At 36.7% G+C, this 25,784-nt stretch overlaps 1 protein-coding gene across 18 annotated transcripts in view; it reads right to left on the bottom strand.

Annotated features, from left to right (window-relative positions):
- The window catches only part of RBMS3 (RNA binding motif single stranded interacting protein 3), a 1,606,934-nt gene that overhangs the window by 17,802 nt on the left and 1,563,348 nt on the right, over positions 1–25,784 (bottom strand). For 17 of the 18 annotated variants that reach the window (XM_062215492.1, XM_062215511.1, XM_062215528.1 and 14 more), the window contains one exon: positions 3,027–3,107. The exons of the other annotated variant lie outside the window; for it this stretch is intronic. In XM_062215492.1, the coding sequence (XP_062071476.1) occupies positions 3,027–3,107 (81 nt within the window). The remainder of the gene's footprint in view (positions 1–3,026; positions 3,108–25,784) is intronic. 18 annotated transcript variants of the gene reach the window in all.

Raw genomic sequence — 25,784 nt, 5'->3', positions numbered from 1 at the left:
TAAGGAGGTGAATAAGTACAAAAAAGCCTTATTTGTTTTAGCAGACAGTCTTCTTCTATATGAACCATTAATACCCTTCTTCTATATTTGGCTTGGATGGAGATGTTCTTAGCTATGTGAAGCCATACTAAGTATTCAGAATAAACACACCATCAGACAAACCACAGAGCAAGTCTGGATAAGATCTGAGGAATTAGTCCCAATGTGACACCAATAAGGTTTGCCATCATGAGTCCTTGGAGAAATCAAATGGTTAGAACGGTTGTTACGCCCATACTTGGAACTTTTAGACAGTGGTTTAATACAACCACAATCAATAACAATTTGTTAACTTTTTTAAAGTTAAAAATTTGCACATGGTTTCTATAAAAACTTGCATTTCAAACATTTCCTGATGTATTTCACTGTACTATATCTGTATCATTTGGCAAAATAATGAGCTATGACCTTAATAAAAGTTTATATAACAATTTGGAAATCTTTTTAAAGGATATGGATAACCATAATTTGGTTCATTTTGGTTTTTTCTGTTTTCCAAGATATAAGTTGGAATTCATAAAAAAATTGCAAAAAAAAAAAAAAAACAAGCAAAACACTGTAGGGAGCTAGCTCGCCCCTTCATCCATGTGAGGGCAAAGCTAATAGACACGGTCTGTGAGGAATAAATCCTCACCAGACATTGACACATCTAGTGTCGTGATCTTGGACTCCCAGGATCAGCTTCCAGAATTGTGAGAAATACATTTCTGTTGTTTCTAAGCTAAAAAAAGAATTTTCAAGAAAAAGAAAAAAAGACAAACTTGTCCTTAATTTTTGTTTGCTGTTCCTTCGTGATTTCTACCTCTTGTTCCTCACAGATGCCAGCATGAATGAATTTCTAGCATTGGCCACCATCAGGAGCATATGCCTGCTTCCTAAGTGGCAAAGCTAGTTTTATTTGGTTGTTAGGAGGCACAGGAAGGGCCTCCAGGATACATTGTCCTGGTTTTACTTATAGGCTTAGATACCTGCAGTGATGTCAGGTTTCAAATCTCATTGGCTAATTCTCTGTCTCTAACTAAAGATACCCAAAATTCTTCCTTAGAATATGACTCTCTCTGTATTCCTTTTATACTGCTCATGTAATGTTTGTTACTGTGTATTTTAATGAATTATCCACTAGCATGCACTTGCAGGGGTACTACTGGATGTTCCATGAGTGCTCCTGTGTAGGAAATGAATCAGAGCTTTTCCTTACAAGCACAGATTGAAGACAGTATATGAGTATGCTTACATTTTTCAAAGTGAAAGACTTCATTTTTAACCATAGCTGAACTGTCTCCAATAAGCCACACTGTCAAATGTGACTCATTATCTTATCATCATCAAAATGCTCAAATTCTTTGGATAAACACATGCTTAGGGTGTAGATACAGAAGAATGGAAACAGGAAAAAATTTCAATAAATTTAAAAGAAATTCACATATCTTTTAAATTTTTTTTCCCACAGACTATTTGAAATACCCTCGTTTGTGGCAGGTATTTATGTTTAAATAGCTTAGAATGTCTAGATTCTTAATTTTCTAATGGCATGGATGCTTTCCGATAGCTAAATACAAAAAGGAACATGTAATTTAATTACATATTTTTAAAGTTCCAACAAGCCAATTAAAATTGGTTTAATATGACATATTCTTTGGGGTCCATAGGTCTGCAACACATAAAACATTTAAAAATTGAAACATCTTTATTTCAAATAAAATGCTTTAACAGTGCCTCATTTAACAGTGCCTCATTCAACTTCTGGGACTTCCTAGCCTTGGTATGAGCAAACATCTGTCACACAACAAAAACAAACAACCAAGTAGTTTAGAAGATCTAATTCAGGTTGAAAGGTCTCCTGCAATCTCCGCAGCTACAAAGGGAGAGAGGAGCTTGGAGAATTTTCAGTTGCAGTGTTGCCAATACCCTGGTGTCTGGCCCCCTCATGCAGCAGACAGCATTAATTCCAGGAGATTCCCAGCTGGCGAGAAAGATGCACTTTGAACATAATGTGATATGCATCGGGACAGGGAGATGAGGGACAGTAAAAAGTCAGGGTTAGAACCAGAGTGAAGATACAGCTAAGCTTTTGTTTGTTTGTTTGTTTTCACCATCTTTACAACTCTATGCCTCTTTCTTTCCTATGTAGCTTGATGATTCTGCCCAGTCAAACGATATGTAAGAATGATGGATTCAGTCCATGGAAAGAGAGAGCAAACATGGGCCATGTTTCCTTAAGGACAAGAATGGCAGACACATCATTCTTGATGGTTACAGTGATAACCATGGTCCAGCTCTTTCTTCTTTTTTGTAGGAAGTCACAAAAATATCCATGTTCATTCACTAGGACAATGGTTCTTCATCTTTGGCAAATGTGGAAATCATCCAAAATCTTTTAAAAAACCTTGATACCCAGTAGGTATTCCTGAATCTCAGAGGTCAGACCAGGAATCTATCTATCTATCTATCTATCTATCTATCTATCTATTAAAGATTCCAAGGTAATTATTTTGTGCAGAAGAATCTGAGATTTAGTAAACTAGATTAATGACTCTCAAATGTTAATATGCATGTGGGTCGCTGAAGGATCATCTTGAAATGCAAATTCAAATTCAGCAGGTATGGGTGAGATCTAGCGTCTCTGTTTCTAACAAGCTTCTGAGTAACAAGGAATCAGAGAACTGTACAAATACTTGTAAACTGTTTTTCCTTCCTATTTCTATTTAGATGACTCTATATGTTAATGATTTGGTCTCTGGATGGATATTTCTCCAAATATACAAATGACCTTCTCCTCATACCACTGTAGCAGGTTAGGCGTTTCACGTGTAAAGCAAAAACTCCGGCATGTTCCACAAAAGGTATATACTTTCATAGCTATTTGAGCTGGCAGTTTCAAATTTTAGAGGCACACACAAATGGGGTCCTTGGGTTATGGGACCTCAGTAGGTGTGACTGAGATTGGTCGCTCCCAACCTCGTTCTGTAAGATGAGAACAGACTTACTTCGATAGAAACAGCTGTCGGAGGCACAGGCGTGTACTGGGGAATGTAGGTCCCTTGCATAGGAGCGGCCGCAGTCATATACTAGAGGGAATCAAAGAAAAATCCACGTGAACTTGGGGTTGCAACCAGAGAGAGCGTTAGATACCACACGAGACTGCTTTAGATGTGTGGACCACGGCCAGCACCTAAGTCAACCTCTACTTAATGCATTATGCCAGTTCCTACTGGCATTGAATGGCCTTGGTTTACTGACTCAGTACCCAAAACAGACCCATCTCCACGGTGTCAGTACAAGTTAACAGCCCTACTTGCTCACTCTACCCCTGCAAGCCCTCCACCTAACATCTGAGAGACATCACTTTTCACATCTCAGTACAAGCTCCACGGAGGTGAAGATGAGGTCTCTTTTTTTTTTTTTTCCCCCTCATCATTTTACTGCTACTTCTATCACATAGTAGGCTCTGGACAAATATTTGTTGAATGAATGAATGAATCATATTAATTGGTAGACCTAATTTCTTTTCTAATTAAAAAGGAGAGGAATGATGTATAAAACTCTTGGGTGGCAACATTCAGAAATGGCAAGTGTTGTCATTTTTTGTCTTTTCACAACACTTTTGTTAACATAGGGTATTACAGATCATGTTGAAGTCTCATTGTTCCTGCTACATTCCATTCTCAGGTCACTGTCAGAACTTGCTTTCTAATTCCTTTAATTCTCCATATTTTCCTAGTTAGGATGAATATTGAAATAGCCAGACTGTTCTTCACTAAGTTGTAACAGTCAACAAAACATGCATTGTGAACACGTGATTTTTGCAAGGACGAGAGGAGCCCCAGAAAAATTACATGCTCAGTTCTAGAAGCATAAAGTGTGACCCACATTCCTGTTTGTAACACATATTCCCCTGTAAATTCAGAGTCCTAGTCTCTGAAAATTGGATCTTCTATGGAATCATTTACATTTTTCATTTTCTAAACTTGATCACTATCACAAAACTTCTGAACTGGAATCATCTTATGAAACAAGGATCCTTAATTCATAAAAGGAAGAGGGATGCTTTTTATGGAAAATCAAGTCTTTTAATACCGATTCTTCTAACTTTGTTGATATCAAATATTAACACTATGTAAAATATGAAAACTTTGAAATACCATGTTTTATATAAGTATTTTCCACTACCTAGGAGGCATGATCTGATCAAGGGAATGGACATTAACTCACCAGTTGTTGTTGTTACATATTCCCAATTACAGTAATAAGACCACTTTGGAATGCATTACCTTCAACCTAAACACTATCCCACAGTAATTTCTAAAAATAGAAACAACCTTAATGAGACAGTCCTAAACCAAATAAACAGAACTGCTGTCTATAATTCATGTGTTCAATTTAGCCCATGTCTACATAAAAATTACCTTGTAATTTGAATCAAGAGCAGGGCCTTGAAAGGGTTATGATATTTGCAATTAGATTTCAGCAGAAAGTCATCAGAGACTTCTGTCCCCTCTCCCGTGTGCTCTTAACAGCATGTGTCACCTTCGGCTACAAATGTGTACACTAGCATCTCCTTCAAGGCATGGGACAAGTTTTATTCATCTCAAGCTTTTCCATTATGCAAGAAAGTATTCAATAGCTGAATCAAGGGAGAAAAGAAGAAAGACTTCCACTTCATTATCTTGCATGCCTCTTAGCTATTGATAATTATGAGCTCATTATAGAATTAATTTCACCAATCCTTATAATGTGTTTGCATAAGCTTGAGGCAAACACCTTAGCCAACTCTGCCCATTATTGTCCTTGTGCCCATTTGTGGACAACAAGTACCTAGGTGTTCTATGGCTATTAAGTACAGAACTCGGTAGCCAAACTCCAGTAAATATGGTTTCACAACCAGCAACCTATGGTGGGCATGTGTCTTGTTGACAAAGCTATAACAATTCCCTGGTCATTTCAGATAGGTGATTTCCCTCTGTTTGTACTTTCTAAAATATGCTTTAATTTACCATGTCCTTCAAGATAGTTTTTGCAACACTTGCTATACTAAGAGAAAACATTATGTTCTCCAGAAGGGCACTTCAGCAATGCTGCATAATATATTCTATTCCTTGATATTGACAGTAATAAAACATTTAGAGATCATGTTTTATAGAAGCCTATTTATCAGTGATTAAACCTACATTTCTACAATTTTTTTTGGTGGAACTTATGAAATTTGCTAAGAACTAGTACTCTAAGAAGTACACTGTGAATCGTATTTCTGCACTTGAATCTCAAAAACGCTAGCAGATTTGTAATAAATGTACTTTTTAGCAGGCATATATTGATTTAAATATAGGACTGATACTGTTATGACTCATGTTCTATCCTTTGATTATGGCTTTTCAAGGTTGACATACACTAATAATAACAATGATAATAACGTTTCGCATATTTTCTGTTCTAGAGTTAATAAATCCAAACTTTGCATCTGCACCTTAGCATGGGTCCTTTGCAAGGGATAATGTCACTGGGGCCAGTGGAGTGGGAAAGCCTGTGACGCTTGCATCCTATATGAGTGCTGGTTTGAGATCTGGCTTCTCTACTTCTGATCCATCTCCCTCTAATGCACCTGGGAAAGCAGCAGAGCTTGGCAAAAATGTTTGGGCCCCTATACCCACGTGGGAGATCCGGAAAGAGCTCTTGTCTCCTGGTTCTGCCTAGCACAGCCCAGGCCATTGTGGCCATTTGGGACTGTGTGCTTCTCTAGTGAGCAATTTTTATTTATTAGAGGTCATTAAAGGCATGATCAGGGTTCATAAAAGCAATGTTCACTATTTCACATGAGAACCCAATCCATTATTTAGACCTCCCTAGCAAGCAAATATATTCTCAGGCAGTATGGCTAATGAGAAACATTTGATGTGATCGTAACTAAGCTTCTTCAAGTGACTGTGAGTTATTCAAAATCTCATCTGTGCTTTGTAGCTGTAAAACGAAGTCAGTCTTCACTCATGACACTCAACATTAAAAATTGATTTATTTTTATTTTACTTGAAAAGCAGAAAGAGAAAGAGAAAGGAAGGGAGAAATAAATGGATAGATGGAGCTTTTCCACCCACTGGTTCACTCCTCAAATGCTCACAACAGCTTGTAATGGGTCAGGCCAAAGCTGGGAGCCCCGAATTCTGGCAGGGACGAGTAGCATCATCTGTTGCTTCCCAAGGTATCAGGAATGGAGGAATGGAGTCAGGAATCAAGCTCACGCACTTCAGTATGGGATGCTGGAGATGTGGGCTCTAACAAATGCCCACCTCAGTCGAGTTCTGAACATGGTCCGAACTGAACTGCGTATGGAGTAACTCATAGTCATTTTCTCTGAATCAATTGTATGAGTCTGGTAGGATGGTTCATCCATTTTACAGATGGAGAAACTGACACCCACATGCAATAGATACAAAACCCCGATACCTCTGACTCTTGATTCAGCACATTTTTTTCAGTCTATCTCATGAACTTTGAAGTTCAAAAGTAAGGTTCCTAAGAGTCCCCTTCTAATCATTACTGTGTAATATAGATATCAACTTGGTTTTATTAATGGGTTTTAATTATTGAAATTTCAATTAAGAAACTGAAGAATATGTAATTGATTTTTTATTGTTATTTCTTTTCCATACTTTTTATCTTACTATTATAATCACAATACCTAATTTTCTTCTAGAAGGGTTACTCCATATACTTGGTAACTTAATTGTGCGCTGCTTTTCTGAACACAATAATGATTTTATAGTATAAATAAAGTCAGTCCAGGTTGAGAGGTTTTGTGGCTGTGTATGTGTCTGTGTGTGAGTGTATATTTTAATGCAAAAATCTGTAAGGTTCCTTGTTTTCTTTTTTGTCACAGAAAACCCAATCCACAGAACTTAAGAAAGTTGCTTGAAAATTAAGGAAGTAATGAAACACGTCAGTGCTGTGGAGTTTTATGCCCCCTATTATCTCACAATAAGCCTTAATAGGAAAGCCTGTCTGTGATAGACATGCATTTTCTAATGTAGCGACTCAAGTAGTGATAGTGTTCTAAAATTAGGAGCAAGTTCTTAGAGGAAATGGCTACATCTATGTGTTAGCTCTAGAATCCTCAGTTTAAAGTTATTGATGACAAGTAACTTCGAACTTGCTCTTCAAACACACAGTCTGATTTCCTTAAGAGCACAGATAAACTACAGTGAGACTTAGTAATCCAGGCTGCACAAACATTGTTTCTGTCTGAGTGCATCAGAATGCTTTCATTCTATCTAGTTAACAAAGGACTATGAGGAAGACTCGTGATATCAGTTTTGCCCATTTGGCTTGATAAAGTTTCATGGATTACTCATTAAAACCATCACAGGAATGGACACACATCTCTTAAGCTGATTTCCTTCCCTGGTGTCTCTCAAAAGCTAGAAAATAATGGCCTCATTTTTTTCATGTGAACGCAAATTATTTAGTGCTTTATTTTGATACAGCAGCTGATGGGAACATCATTACAATGAAATGATAAAGATAAAATGGATGAATTCAATGAACATTTCTCAAACAGTGACAGCTTGAAGGAATTCCATTAATTAATCTTCCATTTATTTCTGGTAACTCTCATCATCATTTTTACATATCTCAAGGAAGTGGACTTTCCCATGTAAGCACGTAGGAGCCCCAAAGAACCACAGTCAAACCCACAGAATTAATTCCAGATTCCACCACTTGTTCCAAGAAGTCTAGACACTGCCTCACCATGAGTTACATGAACAGAGGGAAACAGAATTGTGAGATTGGAAGGGAATCGTGTTTTTGCCCAAGCTGGGACAAATTGTTTCTGTTACTGTGGAATCATTGATTATTTCTGTGGACACAAAGGAAGAAAACCCCAAATTATCAGTTCTGGACTTACTCTCTCTACCCTAAAGTACAACAAAACAATTTTTCAATTACATTTCCTGTGAGATAATTTAATTGTGCTTTTAATTATTTGCAGAGCAAAGAAGGGATAAAGATGGTCCCCCACTTCAATTTCAATTTTTACAATTTCAGCTTTGAAAATGCTTTAAAATAATGGATCAAGCTTTCTCCTCTGGAGTTATTACACTGCTCAGATTTTAAACCAGCGCTCGCAGTCACTGCTATAGAATTTGCAAAGCTCATTAACAAATTTCAGAGAGGATAGTCATGTCTTATCAAACCAGCAAAGTCAATGAGAAGGATACAGAAAAGTTGTAAAAATGTGTCTTTGAGGAGAGCTGGTTGGTATAGGATTAAGGCTCCACATCCCACATTGGAGAGCCTCGAGCTGAGTCCCGGCTCTGGCTTCCTACTCAGGTGCATCCTGGGAAGTAGCAGGTAAGGTCTCAATCAGTTCAGCCTCTGCCACCCACTTGTGGGTCCTGGATTGAGCTCCTGGCTTCTGGCTTCAGCCCAGCTCAAGTCCCACCTGTGGCATCTGAGGAGTGAGCCAGGGATGAAGAGCTCTCTCTGTCACTCTCAGTCTCTCAAATCCTGCTCTTCTACAAGAAAGTTGGACAGCAGGAAGTAGAGGTTGTGGCAGATGAGGCTTGCAGCAGAGAGTGCTGATTACTGAAAAAACTATGCAATTTGAAGTTCCTTTTAGCGAAGGAAGCTTGAGGATAGAGGGGACAGTCTGACTTGTGACTTGTCAGAGTTGGGAGAGTAGCTGAGTGAGAATCACGGAGTTCTCTCAAGCAGAGGTAGTCCAGACTTTTGAGGGATGTGTGTGTGTGTGTGTAATCCCATCACCTCAGATTAAGGTATGGTGCTTGGACCTGGGATGGCAAGTCAACATATTACACAAGCTTCCCTTGCCTGAGTAGTAACAGCAGCTTCAGTTGTAAAGCTAAGAATGCTTCCTAAATTCCATGTTACAGCATGTAGTAGACACCAACTGTGCACAGTAAGAGAACACGAGAGACTCTTGGGTCCACACAGAAGCATGTCAGATTGCATTCCCACCTGGACGGCTACTACTCAGCTTCTCCTATATTCAATTCTGTCTATTAAATGTCAATAATGATGTGGATTGCCTTTAACAACAGTAATTGTGTATGCTTTCATTTTTGTTGCTTTTCCAAAGAAAAAAAATTCATAAATATAATATAGTGATTTTTTCCACTATACCCACCCCCCCCACCTTCTCCTCCCTCTCCCATTCCCAGTTCCAATCTGCATTAAGATTCCTTTTCAACTAACTTAATACACAGAAGACTAACTCTATAATAAGTAAAGATTTCAATAATCTGGACATACACACACACAAAATATATTAAAAAAAACTGTTTGAGGACAAGTTTTACAGTTAATTCTCATAGTACAACTCATTGAGGACAGAGGTCCTGCATGGGGAGTAAGTGCACAGTGACTTGTGTTGTTGATTTAACAATTAACACTCTTATATATGATGGCAGTGATAACCTGAGGCTCTTGACATAGGCTGCCGAGGCTATGGAAGCCTTTTGAGTCCAAATTCTCCATCAGATTTAGACAAGGCCATAAGCAAAGTGGAAGTTCTCTCCTCCCTTCAGAGAAAAGTACATCCTTTGTTGATGGCCCCTTATTTCCACTGGAGTCTCACAGAGATCCTTCATGTAGGACATTTTTTTTTTTCTGGTGCATTGGCTTTCCATGTCTGAAATGCTCTCCTGGACTTTTCATCCAGAACAGAATGCTTTAAGGTCTGATTCTGAGGTCAGAGTACTATTTAGAGTGATTGTCATTCTATGAGTCTGTTATGTGGACTGCTTCTCATGTTGGAACAGTCTCTCCTTTTTAATTCTATCTATTGTTATTACCAGACACTAGATCTTATTTATATGATCCCTTTAACACTTAATCCTATCTATGATCAATTTAACACTTAATATGATCACTTTAACAATTAAAATGACATTATTATCACCCAACTTAATAGGATTTGCAGTCGCATGCTGAGTTTTTAGCTGTACCCTTAGAAGTAAGTCCATAAGAAAGTATGAAGAACTACAGCTTTATAGTTACAAACTTCCAACTCCTGCTTATCTCTACTCTTATTTTTTACTGAGATATATTTTCAAGTGGTTTTATTAACATATGCTTAATTCTACGTTAAGTAAGAGTTCAACTAATGGTATTAAGAAGGAAAAAACCTGTTCCTCAAAAGTTAAGACAAGGGCTGTTCACATCATTGATTCTCAAAGTGTAAATTTCACTTCTGCAGGTTTCCTTTTAGGTGCTCTGTTAGTTATCACAGGTCAGGGAGAACATATGGTATTTGGCCCTTTTGGACTTGCTTATTTCTCTCAGTATGATGTTTTCCAGATTCATCCATTTTGCTGTAAATGACCAGATTTCATATTTTTACCACTGTGTAGTATTCCATAGAGTACATATCCCATAATTTCTTTATCCAGTCTTCCATTGATGGACATTTAGGTTGATTCCAAGTCTTGGCTATTGTGGATTGAGCTGCAATAAACATGTGGGTGCAGATAACTCTTTTATTTGCTGATTTCCCTTGGTAAATTTCCCTTGGGTAAATTTTGAGTAGTGGGATGGCTGGGTCATGTGGTAGGACTAAATTTAGATTTCTGAAGTATCTGCAAACTGTCTTCCATAGTGGTTTTACCAGTTTACATTCCCACCAACAGTGGATTAATGTACCTTTTTTCCCCAAATTCTCACTGTTTGTTGATTTCTATTTGAAAACCATTCTAACTGGGGTGAAGTGAAACCTCATTGTGGTTTTGATTTGCATTTCCATGAGGGCTAGTGATCCTGAGCATTTTTTTTCTTGTGTCTGTTGGCCATTTGGATTTCTTCTGTTTAAATCCTTGGCCCATTTCTTCAGTGGGTTGTTTGTTTTGCTGTTGTGGAATTTCTTGATCTCTAATAATCCGGATATTAATCTTTTATCAGTTGTATAGCTTGCAAATAATTTCTCCCATTCTGTCAGCTGTCTCTTCAATTTTCTGACTGTTTCTTTTGCAGTATGAAGCTTCTCAATTTGATGTAATGCCATTTGTTAATTTTGACTTTGATTGCTTGTGCCTCTGGGGTCTTTTCCAGGAACTCTTTGCCTGTGCCAATGTCATCCAGGGTTTCCCCAGTGTTCTCCAATAATTTGATGGTGCTGGGTCATAGATTTAGATGTTTAATGTATGTTGAGTGGATTTTTGTGTAATATGTAAATAATGAATGATCTATGGTGAATGATCTTTCTGATGTACTGTTGGATTCTTCATGTGGAAATCCAGTTTTCCCAGCACCATTTGTTGAAGAAACTGCTCTTGCTCCAGGGATTGGTTTTAGCTACTTGATGTAATATAAGTTGGTTGTAGAAGCTTGGATTGACTTCTTGCATTTATATTTAGTTCCATCGGCTATCCATCTGTTTTTTTACAAGTGTCAGGCTGTGAACTGCCTTGTAGTATATCTTGAAATCTGTATTGTGATGCCTCCAGTTGGTTTTGGTGTATAAGATTGCTTTAGCTATTCAAGGTCTCCTTTGTTTCCATATGAATTTCAGCATCATTTTTTCTATATCTGAGTAGAATGTCTTTGGTATTTTGATGGTATTATACTGAATCTGTAAATTGTTTTGGAAAGTTTAGCCAGAGTCATTAGGCAAGAAAAAGAAATCAAATGGATTCAAATTCGGAAAGAGGAAGTCAAACTATCCCTATTTGCATATGACATGATTATAGATAGGGGATCCAAAAGACTCCACCAAGTTACGATTGGATCTCACAGAAGAGTTTGGTAAAGTAGCGGAATATAAAATCAATATACAAAAATCAACAACCTTTGTTTCAATAGATAATGTCATGAATGAGGAAGACCTTCTAATATCAATCCCATTTACAATAGTTAAAAAAAAATCAAATACCTTGAAATAAATTTAACCAAGGTCGTCAAAGATCTCTATGATGAGAATTACAAAACATTAAAGAAAGAAATAGGAAAAGATACAAATAAATGGAAAAAACTTCCATGTTCATGGATTGGAAGAATCAATATCATCAAAATGTCCATTCTTCTGGAGTATATTGAATAGCAATGGTGAGAGTGGGCATCCTTGTCTTGCTCCAGGTCTCAGTGGGCATGCTTTCAACTTTTCCCCATTCAATAGGATGCTGGTCGTGGTTTTGTCATAGATTGCCTTGATTGTGTTGAGGAATGTTTCTTCTATACCCAATTTGCTTAGGGGTGTTGTATTTTTCACATGATTCCTCTGCTTCTATTGAGATAATCATATGGTTTTTGTTCTTTAGTCTTTTAATGCGATGTATCACATTGACTGATTTGCAAATGGTAAACCATCCCTGCATGCCAGAGATAAATACTACTTGGTCTGGGTGAATAATCTTTCTGATGTATTGTTGGATTCTATTGGCTAGAATTGTGTTCAGGATTTTTTTGTCTATGTTCTTCAGGGAATTTACTCTGTAGTTCTCTTCCTCTGTTACATCTTTTTCAGGTTTAGGAATTAAGGTGATGCTGGCTTCATAGAAAGAATTTGGTAGGATTCCCTCCCTCTCAGTTGTTTTGAATAGCTTGAGAAGAATTGGAGTTAGTTCTTTTTTAAATGTCTTTTAGAGTTCAGCAGTGAAGCCACCTGGTCCTGGACTTTTCTTTTTTAGGAGGGTCTTTATAACTGATTCTATTTCCGTCTTGGTAATGGGTCTGTTTAGGTTTTCTATGTCTTCATGGCTCAATTTAAATAGGTTGTATGTGTCCAGGAATCTATCAATTTCTCCTAGGTTGCCCAGTTTTTTGGCATAATACTCTCTGTAGTAGTTTCTGATGATTCATTTTATTTCTGTAGTGTATGTTGTTACTTTTCCTTTTTCATCTCTAATTTTATTGAATCGAGTTTTCTTTCTCCTTTATTTTGGTTAGTTGGTCCAATGGTGTGTCAATTTTGTTTATTTTTTTTTCATAGATCCAGCTCTTCATTGTACTAATCTTTTGTATTTTTGGTTTCAATTTTATTTATTTCTTCTCTAATTTTATTTATTTATTTCCTCCTACTAGATTTGGTTTTGGTTTGCTGTTGTTTTTCTGGATCCTTGAGGTGCATTGATAGTTCATTTATTTGGTGCCTTTCCAATTTCTTGATGTAGGTGTCAATTGCTATAAACTTTCCTCTTAACACTACTTTTGCTGTATCCTGTAAGTTTTGATATATTGTATTGTTGTATTTGTTTCCAGAATTTTTTTTGATTGTTCTTTTGATTTTTTCTATGACTCGTTGTTCATTCAGGATAATATTGTTCAGTCTCCCATGTTTGCATATGTTCTAGAGATTACTGAGTTGCTGATTTCCAGCTTCATTGAGTTGTTGTCTGAGAAGATGCATGGTATGATTTTGATTTTTTTGAATTTGCTGAGACTTGTGTTATGGCTTAGCATGTGGTCAGTCCTAGAGAGCATTCTAGGCATTGGTGCGAAAAATGTCTATTATGTGACTGTAGGATGGTAGGCTCCATAGATATCTGCTAGGTCTATTTGGGCTATAGAGTCAATTAATTCTGTTGTTTCCTTGTTCATTTTCTGTTGGGTTTATCTGTCTATTGCCAAAAGTGGGGTATTGAAGTCCCCCATTACCATTGTATTTGAATCTATCTCTACCTTTAAATCCATTAACATTTCATTTAGATAGCCAGGTGTTCTGTAACTTGGTGCATATAATAGTCATTTCTTCTTGTTAAATTAATCCTTTCTCTTCTAATAGATTTTGTGTTAAAGTCTATTTTGTCTGATATTAGGATGGTACACCAGCTCTTTTTTGGTTTCTTTTAGCAGGGATTATCTTTTTTCAGTGCTTTTACTTTCAGTTTATGTGCCTCTTTGTTGGTAATATGTGTTTCTTGTAGGTAGTAAATAGATTGGTTTTGTTTTTTAATCCATTCAGCCAGTCTGTGTCTTTTAACTGGGGAGTTGAGACCATTTCCATTCAAGGTGACTATTGTGAAGTACGGACTTTGCCCTGCCATGTTTCCATAAATAGTCCTAATTTTGCATTTTGGGTTTCCTTTGTACTTTTATTGGGTCATTTTTTGCATTCATCTTCTTTCATAGTGATGTTTCTGTGCATAGCACATCCTTGAGCATCTTTTGTAATGCTGGGAAAGTAGTTACAAATTCTTTCAATTTCTGCTTGTTGTGGAAGATCTTTATTTCTCCTTCATTCATAAATGATGGCTTTGCGGCTACAGTATTCTGGATTGAAAGCTTTTTTCTTGTACAACTTGGAATATTTCTCACTAATCTCTCATTTGCTCTAGGATTTCTGATGAGAATTCTGCAGTGAGTCTGATTGGGTTTCATCTGAATGCGATTTGGCATTTCTCTCATGCACATTTTAAGATTTTTTTATATATGTTTTATTGTGTAGAGCTTTATTACAATGTGTGGTGGTGAAGATATTTTCTGGTCTTGTCTATTGGGAGTTCTGTGTACTTCCTGTACTTGAATGTCTCTTTCTTTCTCCAGATTGGGGAAGTTTTCTGTTATTATTTCATTAAGAAGGCTTTCTAATCCTTTCTCTCTTTCCATGCCTTCCAGAACACCTAAGATCCATATGTTGGGTCATTTGATAGTATCTTGTAGATCTCCAACTGTGTTTTTAGTTTTCTAATTTTTTTTTTTGGTCTGACAGTAATATTTCCAGATCTTCTTGTTGTGATATTCTTTCTTCTGTCTCAGCTATTCTGTTGTTAAGGCTTTCCATTGCATTTTTTATTTGATCTACTGAAGCCTTCATTTCTAGTATTCCATTCTGACTTCTTTTTAATATCTCTATTTCTTGGGAGCACTTTTCATTTAGATCCTGAATTTGCTTCTGATTGTTTCTAAGTAATCTGATGATTAACTTTCTGAATTCCATTTCTGACATTTCCTCGATCTCTTCATCTTCACCTTCTATTATTTAAGAGCCCCCCTTTGGGGGAGGGTTCATGGTGTCTTCCATATTCTTATTTAGAGTTTTTCCCTTTTTTTCAGCATTCGTATATTTTTTTCTTTTTTTGTCTATGGAGAATCTTGTAGTGAGGTTTCCCTCTGTTTTGAGCTGCTATGTGTCTGTGTGTTGCAAGTGGAAGCATGGAGCCCCACCTACTGGAGCCATGGTCAGTTCTCAATCATTGTGGAAGTGGATAGGAGCTCCAATGCACTGAGCCCGGCCTACTGGAGCCTGGCTTGCTTCTCAATGGTGAATAGAACAGGCTCGAGTTTTTGATATTCAGGATTTCTCCTTGTTGTTTAGCTGGTGTGATGGGGAAAAAATTCTGAAATGTTGTGGTCCTCATTCCTGGGTGGGAGGGTGTGTTGGTGGCCTTGCAATTGATGGGCATGTGCTGGGAGTCAAAGCTGGCAGCGCCCTACTTCTTACGTTGGAAAATGTAAACAAAGAAGATGGCTTCTTGGAGCCAGCTTCAGGTCCAGGTGAGGAGAGACAGGGGAGGGAGATGGGATGGGTGTGCCCAACCTCTCTGTTTGTTCCTCTATACCTTCTCTTTTTTCCTGTGTGGAACTTCAAAAGCAGTTCTCCAAGCTTTCCCTCCTGCTGCTATTTGCAACTCCATGGACCTGCAATTTCCCATCTCACCTGGTCCACTGGGGCCTGGCACCAGCCTCCCCAGTCCATGCCTCAGTCACACCTCTAATGCTTCCCTTTCTTATTTGCTCTTTCAGCATAGACCTGCTTAGTCTCTGCTGATATCCTGGGCTTCCCTCCGTGAATTACCCATGGCTCTAACTCCAGCATTTATCTTCTCTCGTTTTTAACTATTTATTTTACCCAGGCTGACTCGGATCATCCTGTTGCTATACTGCCATCTTGGGACCCCCATGTATGCTTTCATAATGCTGTATGTTAGTATTAATATCTAAAGCAAAGCATTTGCTTTTTATATTATTATCATAGAGATAACAATTGCTGCAACTGATTATTTTCCCTGGTGAATAGATAGAGGTAAATTCAGGATAGGATATACTTTTTCTACTGGGAGTGATAGTATGTGAAGAAGGAAGAGGAATTAGTGAGTTTGACAGATAATGGGAATTCAGAATTCACAGGTGAATGTGGGCCATATTTTCCTATCCAATTCTCTAACATAACATAAATGTAACCCACAGAGAGGTGTTTATCAACCTATTCAACAAGAAATATGGATTGTTCTCACTGTATTCTGGAGTGGGGTGATTTGCTGCTGGCATACGGCAAACGGAATACCAAAGACACTTGGATGCTGTCTTCAGCCAGGAAGTTCACAAAGTCTTACTTTTATACCAGAGTGTGAACTAGTCATCAGTCCATTGGTCACAGGCTATGAATATTTTCCATTTGCAGAGAAAGCAACTTTCATAAATGTATTGGAAAAAAATCAAAGCCCATGAGGTTTAAGCATGTGCACAAATCTTAAAGCAATAAAAGTAAGAGATTACTCTATGGAAATGTAGCTGAAGGAAATGAAATCAGCATATGAAAGAATTATTTGCACCCCCCATGTTTACAGCAACTGAATTTGCAGTTGCTGAGATATAGAATCAACCAAAATATTCATTCACTGATGTCTGGGTAAAGAAACTGTGGTAAATACATATCATGGATACTATTCAACCATAAAAAAAGAATGAAATCCTATCTTTCTCAGCAAAATCAATGCAATCAGAGACAATTATACTTAGTGAAATAAGTGAATCCCAAAAACACAAATATAATTTTTTCTCTAATTTGTGGTAATTAATATATAAAGTATAAAAAACACAAAAAATGTATATGAGTGAAACTGACATTTTGAGATTTGATTAGTGTTTATAGTGTATACTCTTGAGAGACAGTGATTTTTCTACTTGCTAATTGTTGAATGCTTTGTTTACTGCAGGGTTAAGCTTGTGACTATAAAGTAAATTGAAGGCATATCATTATAAAAATTACAAGGTAAATAAGATGAGAAGGAGGGAGAGTGGGAACGGGGAGGGTGGGATGACAAGGTGAGAAGCATCTTATGTTCTTAAAATCGTATTTATGAACTACAATAAATGTGCTTCCTTTATATAAATAAAAATAAATTTAAAAAGAAATTATGTCTTAAGATTTGAAACAACTGTATATAGAAACTGTTAATTCTCTTTCACTCCTCAATTTTTTGTGTGTGATAGGTATGTACTCTAGAGAAACAAGGAACAGCGGAAAGATTCAGTGGACAGCAAGGACCACTCAGGAGGTAAAGATAAGTCAGTCAGACAAAATCTGAGGATTAATTTTCTATCAAATTGCAGAATGGAGGTAATTTTTAATGATAAAATCATATTTACAGTGGAGTAGTGGGATTAATTCATTTAATTGAAAAGAGAATGGGCAGTAAATAAGTAGAAAATGTAATGAAAAAATATGATTAGACTAAAAGTCTGACAACTTATAAGAAATACACAAATTAGTTCAAAAGCACAGCTTAGCAAAACTGACACAAAAAGAAATAGAAAATCTGAATAACCCTTTATCTACTAAATAAATTGAATTCACAATTCAAAGCTTTCCTGCTATAAAAACTTTAGTTTTATAACAGGCATTTGATGCAGCTTGTTAAGACACTCTTTCGTATTCCCACATCTTATATTGATGGCCCGTGTTTGAGTTCTGGCTCTGTTTTCAATTCCAGCCTCGTGCTAATACACATCTGGGAGGCCGCAGGTGATGGATGAAGTAGTTAGATCCCTGGCACCCACATGGGAGACCTAGTTTAAATTTTCTGCCCTGACTTTGGCCTGATTCAGCCCTGGCTTTTGTGGTCATTTGGAAAGTGGACCAGAGGAGGGAGGATATCTCTGTCTGTGTCTCTTGCTCTCTGTCTTTCAAATAAATAAAACTTTTAAAAAATAAAATAATAAAAAAAACTTAAGCTTCAATTAGGTTCCCTGGTGAATTTTCTAAACATTTAAGGAATTAATAATACCAATCTTACATGACTTTTTCAAGAGAATATAGAATAAGTTCTGTTTCCAAACACATTACAATGAGATAGCATATTCCTTACAACAAAATTTGATATGCAGTCCAATATCTCTTATAGGCATTTATGTAAACTTCTTAAATAATGTTTTAGACAACTAATCCACCTACGTATTTTACACCCCCGTATATATATATATATATATGTGTGTGTGTGTGTGTGTGTATATACATATATAATGTAAAGGTAGAATTTATTTCATAATTACATTGAATTTTAACATTGGACAACCAATCACCATAATTCACTACATTGATAGAACCAAGAAGAAAATTATAGCATCACTTCAAAAGATTTAGAAATATAACTTATGAAATCTGTGGATGGATATAGTGGTTAAGATTTCATTTAAAACACCCTGTCCCATGTCAGATAGTTTGGATTCAACTCTTGGTTCTGGCTCCTGACTCAAGCTTCCTACTTATATAGACACTGGATGGAAGTGGTGATGGCTTGAGTGATTGGCGTACTGTCTCTCATGTGAAAGACCTGGATTGAGTTTCTGGCTCTTGGCTTTGGCCAGCAAAGCCACAGCAATTATGGGCATTGGGGAAGCAATCGGAAGATGGGAGATTTCTCTCTCTCTCTCTCTTAAAAAACATTAAAACAAAACTCTAACAAGATAAAAACTTCTTAGTATATTTGAATTTATGAGGACTAGGAATAGAAATCTATCTACAAAATTCATACAGCTAACATCACAGTTAATAGTGAAAAAACAAACACTTTCCATTTGAATTTAAGAAGGAGATAAGTCCATCCATCAACACCTCTTTGAATATTGTCTTTGAGATTCTACACAGTACGGTAAGCAAAGAAAAGAAATGAAGTCATAAATATGGAAGATATAAAACTGTTATTATTCACAGATGATATGATGTATGCATAGACATTTCAAAAATACTAAAGAAGAAAGAATAGATTGAACAAAGCAATTTAACAAGGTTACTGGATATAAATCAATATAAATTATATTTCTATATACCAGCAACAATTAAAAATTAAAAAAAAATAAACTTGTATACTTGTAGCATAAAAAATCAAATACCTAGAAATGTTTTAGAAAAGGAATGAAGATCTTATCATGAAAATCAGGAAGCTTTCATGAGAGAAAATAAGTCAGGTCTAAATAAATGGAGAAACAAACCACATTCATTAATTAGAAGAAATAATACAGTTAAATATCAGTTCTTCTAAAAAGCATCTTCATATTCAGTGTAATCCCAATTGAAAGTCAAGTGATTTTTTGATAAAGATAAACAAGGCCATTCATTTCTAAGCACATGTAAATGATATTGGATATCCAAGAAAATTTTGGAGGAAAAATAAACTACTAGATATCAAGAGTTATGAAAATGTGTCATAATTAAGATCGTTTGGTATTGCTGCAAGGACTGAAGGATGACCAATGGAACAGAATACAGAGATCAGAAATAGAAGTATATACATCCATATGATTCCTGCTAAAAGTGTCCCTGCAATTCAGTATGGGAAAGAATGATCTCTCCAGCAGTATCCTCTGGATATTTCTACAGGTAAAATGACCCTGAGTCCTTTCTCATGTTATACACAATTGATCTGAGATGAATCATAGATGTAAATATAAAAAGTCTAATCATGTTTCTTTTAGAAGAAGACAACAGAGACCTTGAACAATCTTTGGAAAAGCAAAATTTCTTAGACATGATTCAAGAAGAGCTAACCATAAATGAAAAGAGTGACAAATTTGGGTTCATTACATTTATGAACTTCTGACTTCCAAAAACTCTCAGGGAAGATATTTGCAACATACCCATAAATCAGTAAGAAGACAGAAAACAATAAAAATGAGTTAGAATAAACTATTAATATACAGAACAATTGATCAATTTCCCCAAAATTCCAAAGACTACATTTTATATAATGCCACATATATAGCATTTTTGATATGGCAAAATTTTGGAAATGGAGAACAGATTCATGGTTGCGTGAGTTTGGGATAGGAGCTGGGAAAATAAGGAGGCAGGTATGATTGCAATAGGGAGGTGTTCTTACAGTACGAAATTGTTAAGGATCTTGAATGTGGTTGGTAGAAAAATTTATTTGGGTAATAACATTGTGTAAACTTAATTCTTACACAGATGAGAAAATGTAAAATTTAGGAATTTGAAATAAAGTTTATTGGTTATATCAATGTCAATGTCCTAGTTTTCAAGTTAGATTATAATTCGCAAAATAGTACCATAGGAGAAATTAGGGCAAAGATACTAGGGAACTTGTTATATGATCCCTTACAACTGCATGTGAATTCACATGAATCTGAATAAAAATTTTATTAAAAAACAAAACCCTTTTAAATATATAAAAATATATGGCCAATGTGCAGATGAAGCATGATTAATTTCACTCTTTTGTTCATCAGGAAAACAAAAAGTATCATCATAAAATATTCAAGTCAGGATGATAAAAGTAAAAATGAGATAAGATACCAAGGGTGGGAGAAGATATGGACAACAGGAACTCTCATGCACTAATAGGAGTTTAAATTGGCAATCTTCTCTGTAAAACTGGTAGTAGTAATGAAGAGGAACATTTGTAAAACATATGACCAAGGAATTCTATTCCTAGGTATGTGCACAACAGAAAATCTTTTAAATATACACCAAAATAAATGTAAAAATATTGAAAGTAGCATTATTTATAATGGTTTTAACATGGTGGCAACATAAATATTGACAGTAGAATTAATAAATTATATAATAATATAGAAAGTGAAACAAGTGATTCTTACATATCTGTATGAATCTCACAGACATGATGTTGAATTAAAGAAGTCAGATAAGGGAGTCCATTGTGGTGTGCAGAAGATCAAGCTGTTTGCTTGGGATGCCTGCATCCCACACCAATGTGCTTGTTTCAAGACCTGACTACTTCATGCTTCTGATTCAGCTTCCTGCGAATCTACCAGGAGGTAGGGAATGATGGCCCAAGTGCTGAGTTTCTGTCACTCAATCGGGAGACTCAGATGGTTTTCTGGCTCTTGGCTTTAGTTTGGCCTGCTCCTGGCTGTTGCAGTCATTTGAAGAGTGGACCAGCGAAGGGAAGATAAGTCTCACTCTGTCTCTCTCTCTCTGTCTCCTCTGTCATGAAAAGAAAGACTTCACACTATAGGATTCCATTTACTTAAAGTTTAAAAGCAAATCTTGGTTTGCAGAAGTGAGGATTGTGGGTACTTCTGGGAGATAATGAAAAGGTAGGAACATGAGGCAGACTTCTGTGATGACAGCATCTTGATCTGGGTGATGGGTGCATGAGTGTTCACACTTAGTAAAATTTATTGAGCAGTAAGTGAATAATACACTTTTCCTTACATTTTTTTATTTCAGTAAGTATAGTAATAAAGAAATCATGAACAGGAAAGATACACTGATCTTGGATGAGAGCCAGGACAATTTATCCATTCAAAGGCATATAGCGAATGAATTCGGATGTGAGAAGGATGGGCAATCTGTTCTCTTTGTCTTGAGTTGAAAGTAAGAGGTAGTAGAAGTGAGTCTGAGAGAAGCTTTGAGATAGCTGTCTTGGAGAGTGGGAGATTGAGTCAACTAGGACTAGGAAGGAAGATTAGTGGGCACTACTAACAGTCTACTTAACAATTGTCCAACCATTTGTAGCCATAAAATTAATGTGAAATCCCTTAGCAAGTTGCCATGTTTTACTCTTTACATGCAATCATTCAAAAGAGTGGAATACACTGAGAATTTCATGAATACTCAAGTGAAATAATAGCTTTATAAGAAGAGTACAACAGAAGAAGAGGGAGGTAGGGCATTTGAAAGAAAGCGATTCTATTGTTCCACAGTGGAATCTAAGCTGAGCCTCTATGTGATGGAATGAATAGGAAATCACATTGAACAAGTAGGAGCAATAAGGAGAAAGGCAAGATTAATGGTGTCAGAATTATTGCGATAGGGTTCATGAAGGAAATGTGTAGGAGGAATTAGGTGACTGTCAAGGAGTGGCATGTTTGAAATTGAATGAGTGCTTGAAATTCAAATCAGAGCAGGTGCAGTGGTAACTGATGACAAATTCTAGGATAGGATAGAGCAAGATCACTAGAGGTGAGTAATTCAGGCAACTGACAGGCCAATGTGCTCTTTTGTTAAATTCGACTTTAAATTCCTTAATTCACTTTTTAGTGGCATTCAGTCAAAAAATTTGAACCCCTTCTATGTGCCAAGCATTTTGTTGGGTAAACTGTATACACTTAAAGCATAGTCCAAACAATATTTCCTGATAAATTCCAGAATAAATGGGTTTGGTTACTGACAAATTATGAATCCTCCAGAGTTCATTTCTTCTTGCTGATCTTATAAATATAGAAAGCTATTTAATTTTATGCATGATTTACTATTGCCAATCTTATACTCATTGTAGTATCTAGGAACAGAGTAGTTAATGAAATCCCCCCCAACCTGGACCTTTTGTCTTTATTACTTACTTCTGTAGTCCTTCCTTTCCACATTTCAATGTTCTATCTACTTATACTCTCCTTAACATTATCTATTATTTTTTCATGTTATAATGGTTTACTAGTTAAACAAATATTTAATTCTGTAAAGTGCTGACCTCTTTAACTGAGAGAGGTTTTAAAATCAAGTCAACATTTATTAGCAGTCTCTGAACTTGAAATCTTCAAAAAGAAATCACTTTAATAAATGATTTGTCTGATCTATTATTGGGAGAGTTCTTCCAGAAACTTCTATGAACACTGACCCTCTTCAGTTCATGTAATTGTTCCTCTGGGGGACGAGGCTTGTTTCTTTATTTCTTAAATGGAAGAACTGAAGGAGTTTGTCAAGAAGACGAGTGAACTAAGAAATACTCAATATGCCTGGAAGCTTCGTTGTTTTCTATTTAAGTTTGGTGACTAAAGCATTAAATTGGGCTGGGTAAAGAGACTTCAGCCAAAGCGAAAGGGAACTCATCCAGACTACCACACACATAGTAAATTCCATTTCCACACAAACCATTTCCTCTCAATGGTCTCAGGCCCACACAGGGGGAAAGCCAATTATCCCAGTAGGCTTGAGTTGATGACACAACTCTACAGAGGAAATGTGGAAACTGCCCCTAAATGACCTTGGAAACAGAGTTCAGACTTTACAAGAGTCAACAAACATATCCCTTCTCTAATGTGGTTGCTTTTCAGCCAAGAGGTTTTCAGAGACAGAACATCACCTACTCAAGTATCTAGAATATTCGTATCAGTGATTGATTCAACATGGGTGGAGAACAAATGAAGGCAGGAAGAAAGGAAGGGGAAGAAAGAGCAGCATTATAACGAGCAGTGAGATAATAGAATGCAGCACCATGTTAGAAACTTGCAAACAGGTCAGAAAGCTATTAGACTGAAAGAGTTCCAGGAATTCTACAAATTTATGGGAAAAACATTTAAATGGTACTGCTCTATCCATATAAGCATATGCAATTTTGGCAATACAAAACATAATGGAGGAGTTTCTGTCAAGCTACAGATATTATCATTCTTATCTCCAACAACACAAAGAACTCAAAGAGGCAAAGGCTGAAGCATAGGCAGGAGGACTGAAAGAAGTCCAGATCCTACCCCTTAGGCAAGAACTGAAGGTCAGCTAAAACACAGCTTCTTCCTTCTCGCCTCCTCCCCTCTCCTCCTCCTCCTTCCCCCGCTCCTCTTCCTCTCCCTCTTTCTCCCCCTCCCCCTCCCCTCCTCCTCTTCTTCCTCTTCTTCTGAATAATAAGGTTTTAAATGAAGGGTGGGGGGAAAACTAGTAGAAAAATAACTCAGAACCAGTAAACAAATATTTCCCTACACCCTACTTGTATTTGAAAAGAAACTGGATCTAATAACAAAATAAATTTGTTTCTTTAAAAATCAAACTGCATCAGACAAAAGGAGTCAGGAGAATAAATGTAAAAATAAAATCCCCCATTAGAGGAAGCACTTGTCTAGGAAGAGATGACAAACACATAGATACAGGTTCTCAGGTCCACTGTTGAGAGGTTTTCTGATGGTGGATGAGAGTGGAGCCAATGGTAGGGGAATAATTTAGTCTTGAGGAGGTGGAAAGAGCTGCATGTTAGGCCAGGTTAGAGAAGAGAGTTCAAGAAAGAGGCTCATTTTTCCCTTTGCAGTTAAAGGAAATGTGGAGAGGCTGATTATCACAATCGATTAATTTGTAAGTTCGAGTTGAAGAATGCGCACCTGATAGACTTCATTTTCTTTGTAAAAACATTAGTGAGTTCACTGTGCAAAAGAACTGGTGTAGTATTGTGAGTGGAAAACTGAATGCTGTAAATCTTACTTGAATTGTTTGAATGAATATTTGCATTGAATTTCATTCCATTGACAAATTAGAGAGAGAGATGTCATTCAGGATAAATGAAAGAATGTCAATTCTCTTTATGATTATTAACAGTGATAGTGAGGGTGCTGGCAAGAGGGCAGTTGAAGAAATACACAATGTTTTCTTTGCTGGAGAAGGAAAGAAATAAAAGGCGAGAGGTGATGGCCACAGAGGAAAAGGAGATTCATGAATGAAGTGCTGTTAAAGTGAGTAGGAGGGTTTTAGGTTTCAGAGAGAGTGTGTTATGTTCATGGCTAGAGTGGCATGGGGTGAAAGTCCTTGGAATTAGCGAGGTCAATGCACACTAACTCCAGGTAGCAATTGGAGGCAGCAGGACACTGGTGTTATAGTGAATCTGCAAACAGGCAAGGAGATCAACAGCAGAGAGCATTCTGGAATGGTGTTATCCGTAAAAGAGGAAGGAATTTACACAAGGTTGAGAAGACACAACGTTGATGTGGACTTCTCACACCTCCTCCCAGCTCTATTAACTGGAAGGAAAGTGAATCTTCCATTTGAGAGGATGGCTGGAGAAGACACGTTCTTAGAAAGAACCTGATTTTTGGTAAAACAGGAGGAGAGAGAACTTTCTGTGCAAGGCAGGAGGATGTATGAGAATTTATCTTTGGGTTTATAAAAGTGCTGTCAGAGAGACACAGCAAAAAAGATAGTATATGAAGTAAGTTGTAAATGGATGTTCCACTTGGCAAGCAGTTGAGTGTCTTGGAAATAAAAATGTATGAAGAGAGAAGCCCCAGCAGGACTGAATTAGATTGGGGATTCAGGAGAAAAGAATAAGGCTGGTTGGCATCCAAGTTCCAGCTAGATCAGGTAGATCCTCTGATTATTTCACCAGCCTGATATATAAATGGATGCATGCAATGCTAAAACTATTATCTATTTGGTCTGTAAATATTCTTCCTCCCCCCCCCCCCCACCCTCTCATTCTAATTCTCTCAAGAATTGGGGAAAAGAATGAACATCTGAATTCAAATTCAATGTTAACCTAAGCAGATGTTCCCTCTACTGAACTTTGCCAAAAGGATAAATCTTGAAAAATGCCAGTTAGAAACCATTTTGTGTATTATTCCAGACTCATTAGAATTTTCACTATTGCTTACCAGACCTTGAGAAGGGATACGTAACCATACCTCCTTGTTGTTCTTATTGATCAGAATATCTCTGGGAGATAGTGAGACCTTCCAACCACAGTATAATCTAGCAGCATAAATGAACTTGTTCCTTCCAGTTTTGTTTTCTGTTCTTTGTTTTTGTGTTTTTTTTTCTTGAGTATATAAATTATTATTCTTTGGGGGTAAACTAATGTATTTACACAGTTTTTATTGGTGCTTTCTAATTTAACACATAG

This window comes from Lepus europaeus, chromosome 2 (assembly GCF_033115175.1).
Source record: "Lepus europaeus isolate LE1 chromosome 2, mLepTim1.pri, whole genome shotgun sequence".
NCBI lineage: Eukaryota > Metazoa > Chordata > Mammalia > Lagomorpha > Leporidae > Lepus > Lepus europaeus.
Note: the sequence above shows the minus strand (reverse complement) of the source record. Positions and strands in the feature narration are given on the sequence as shown.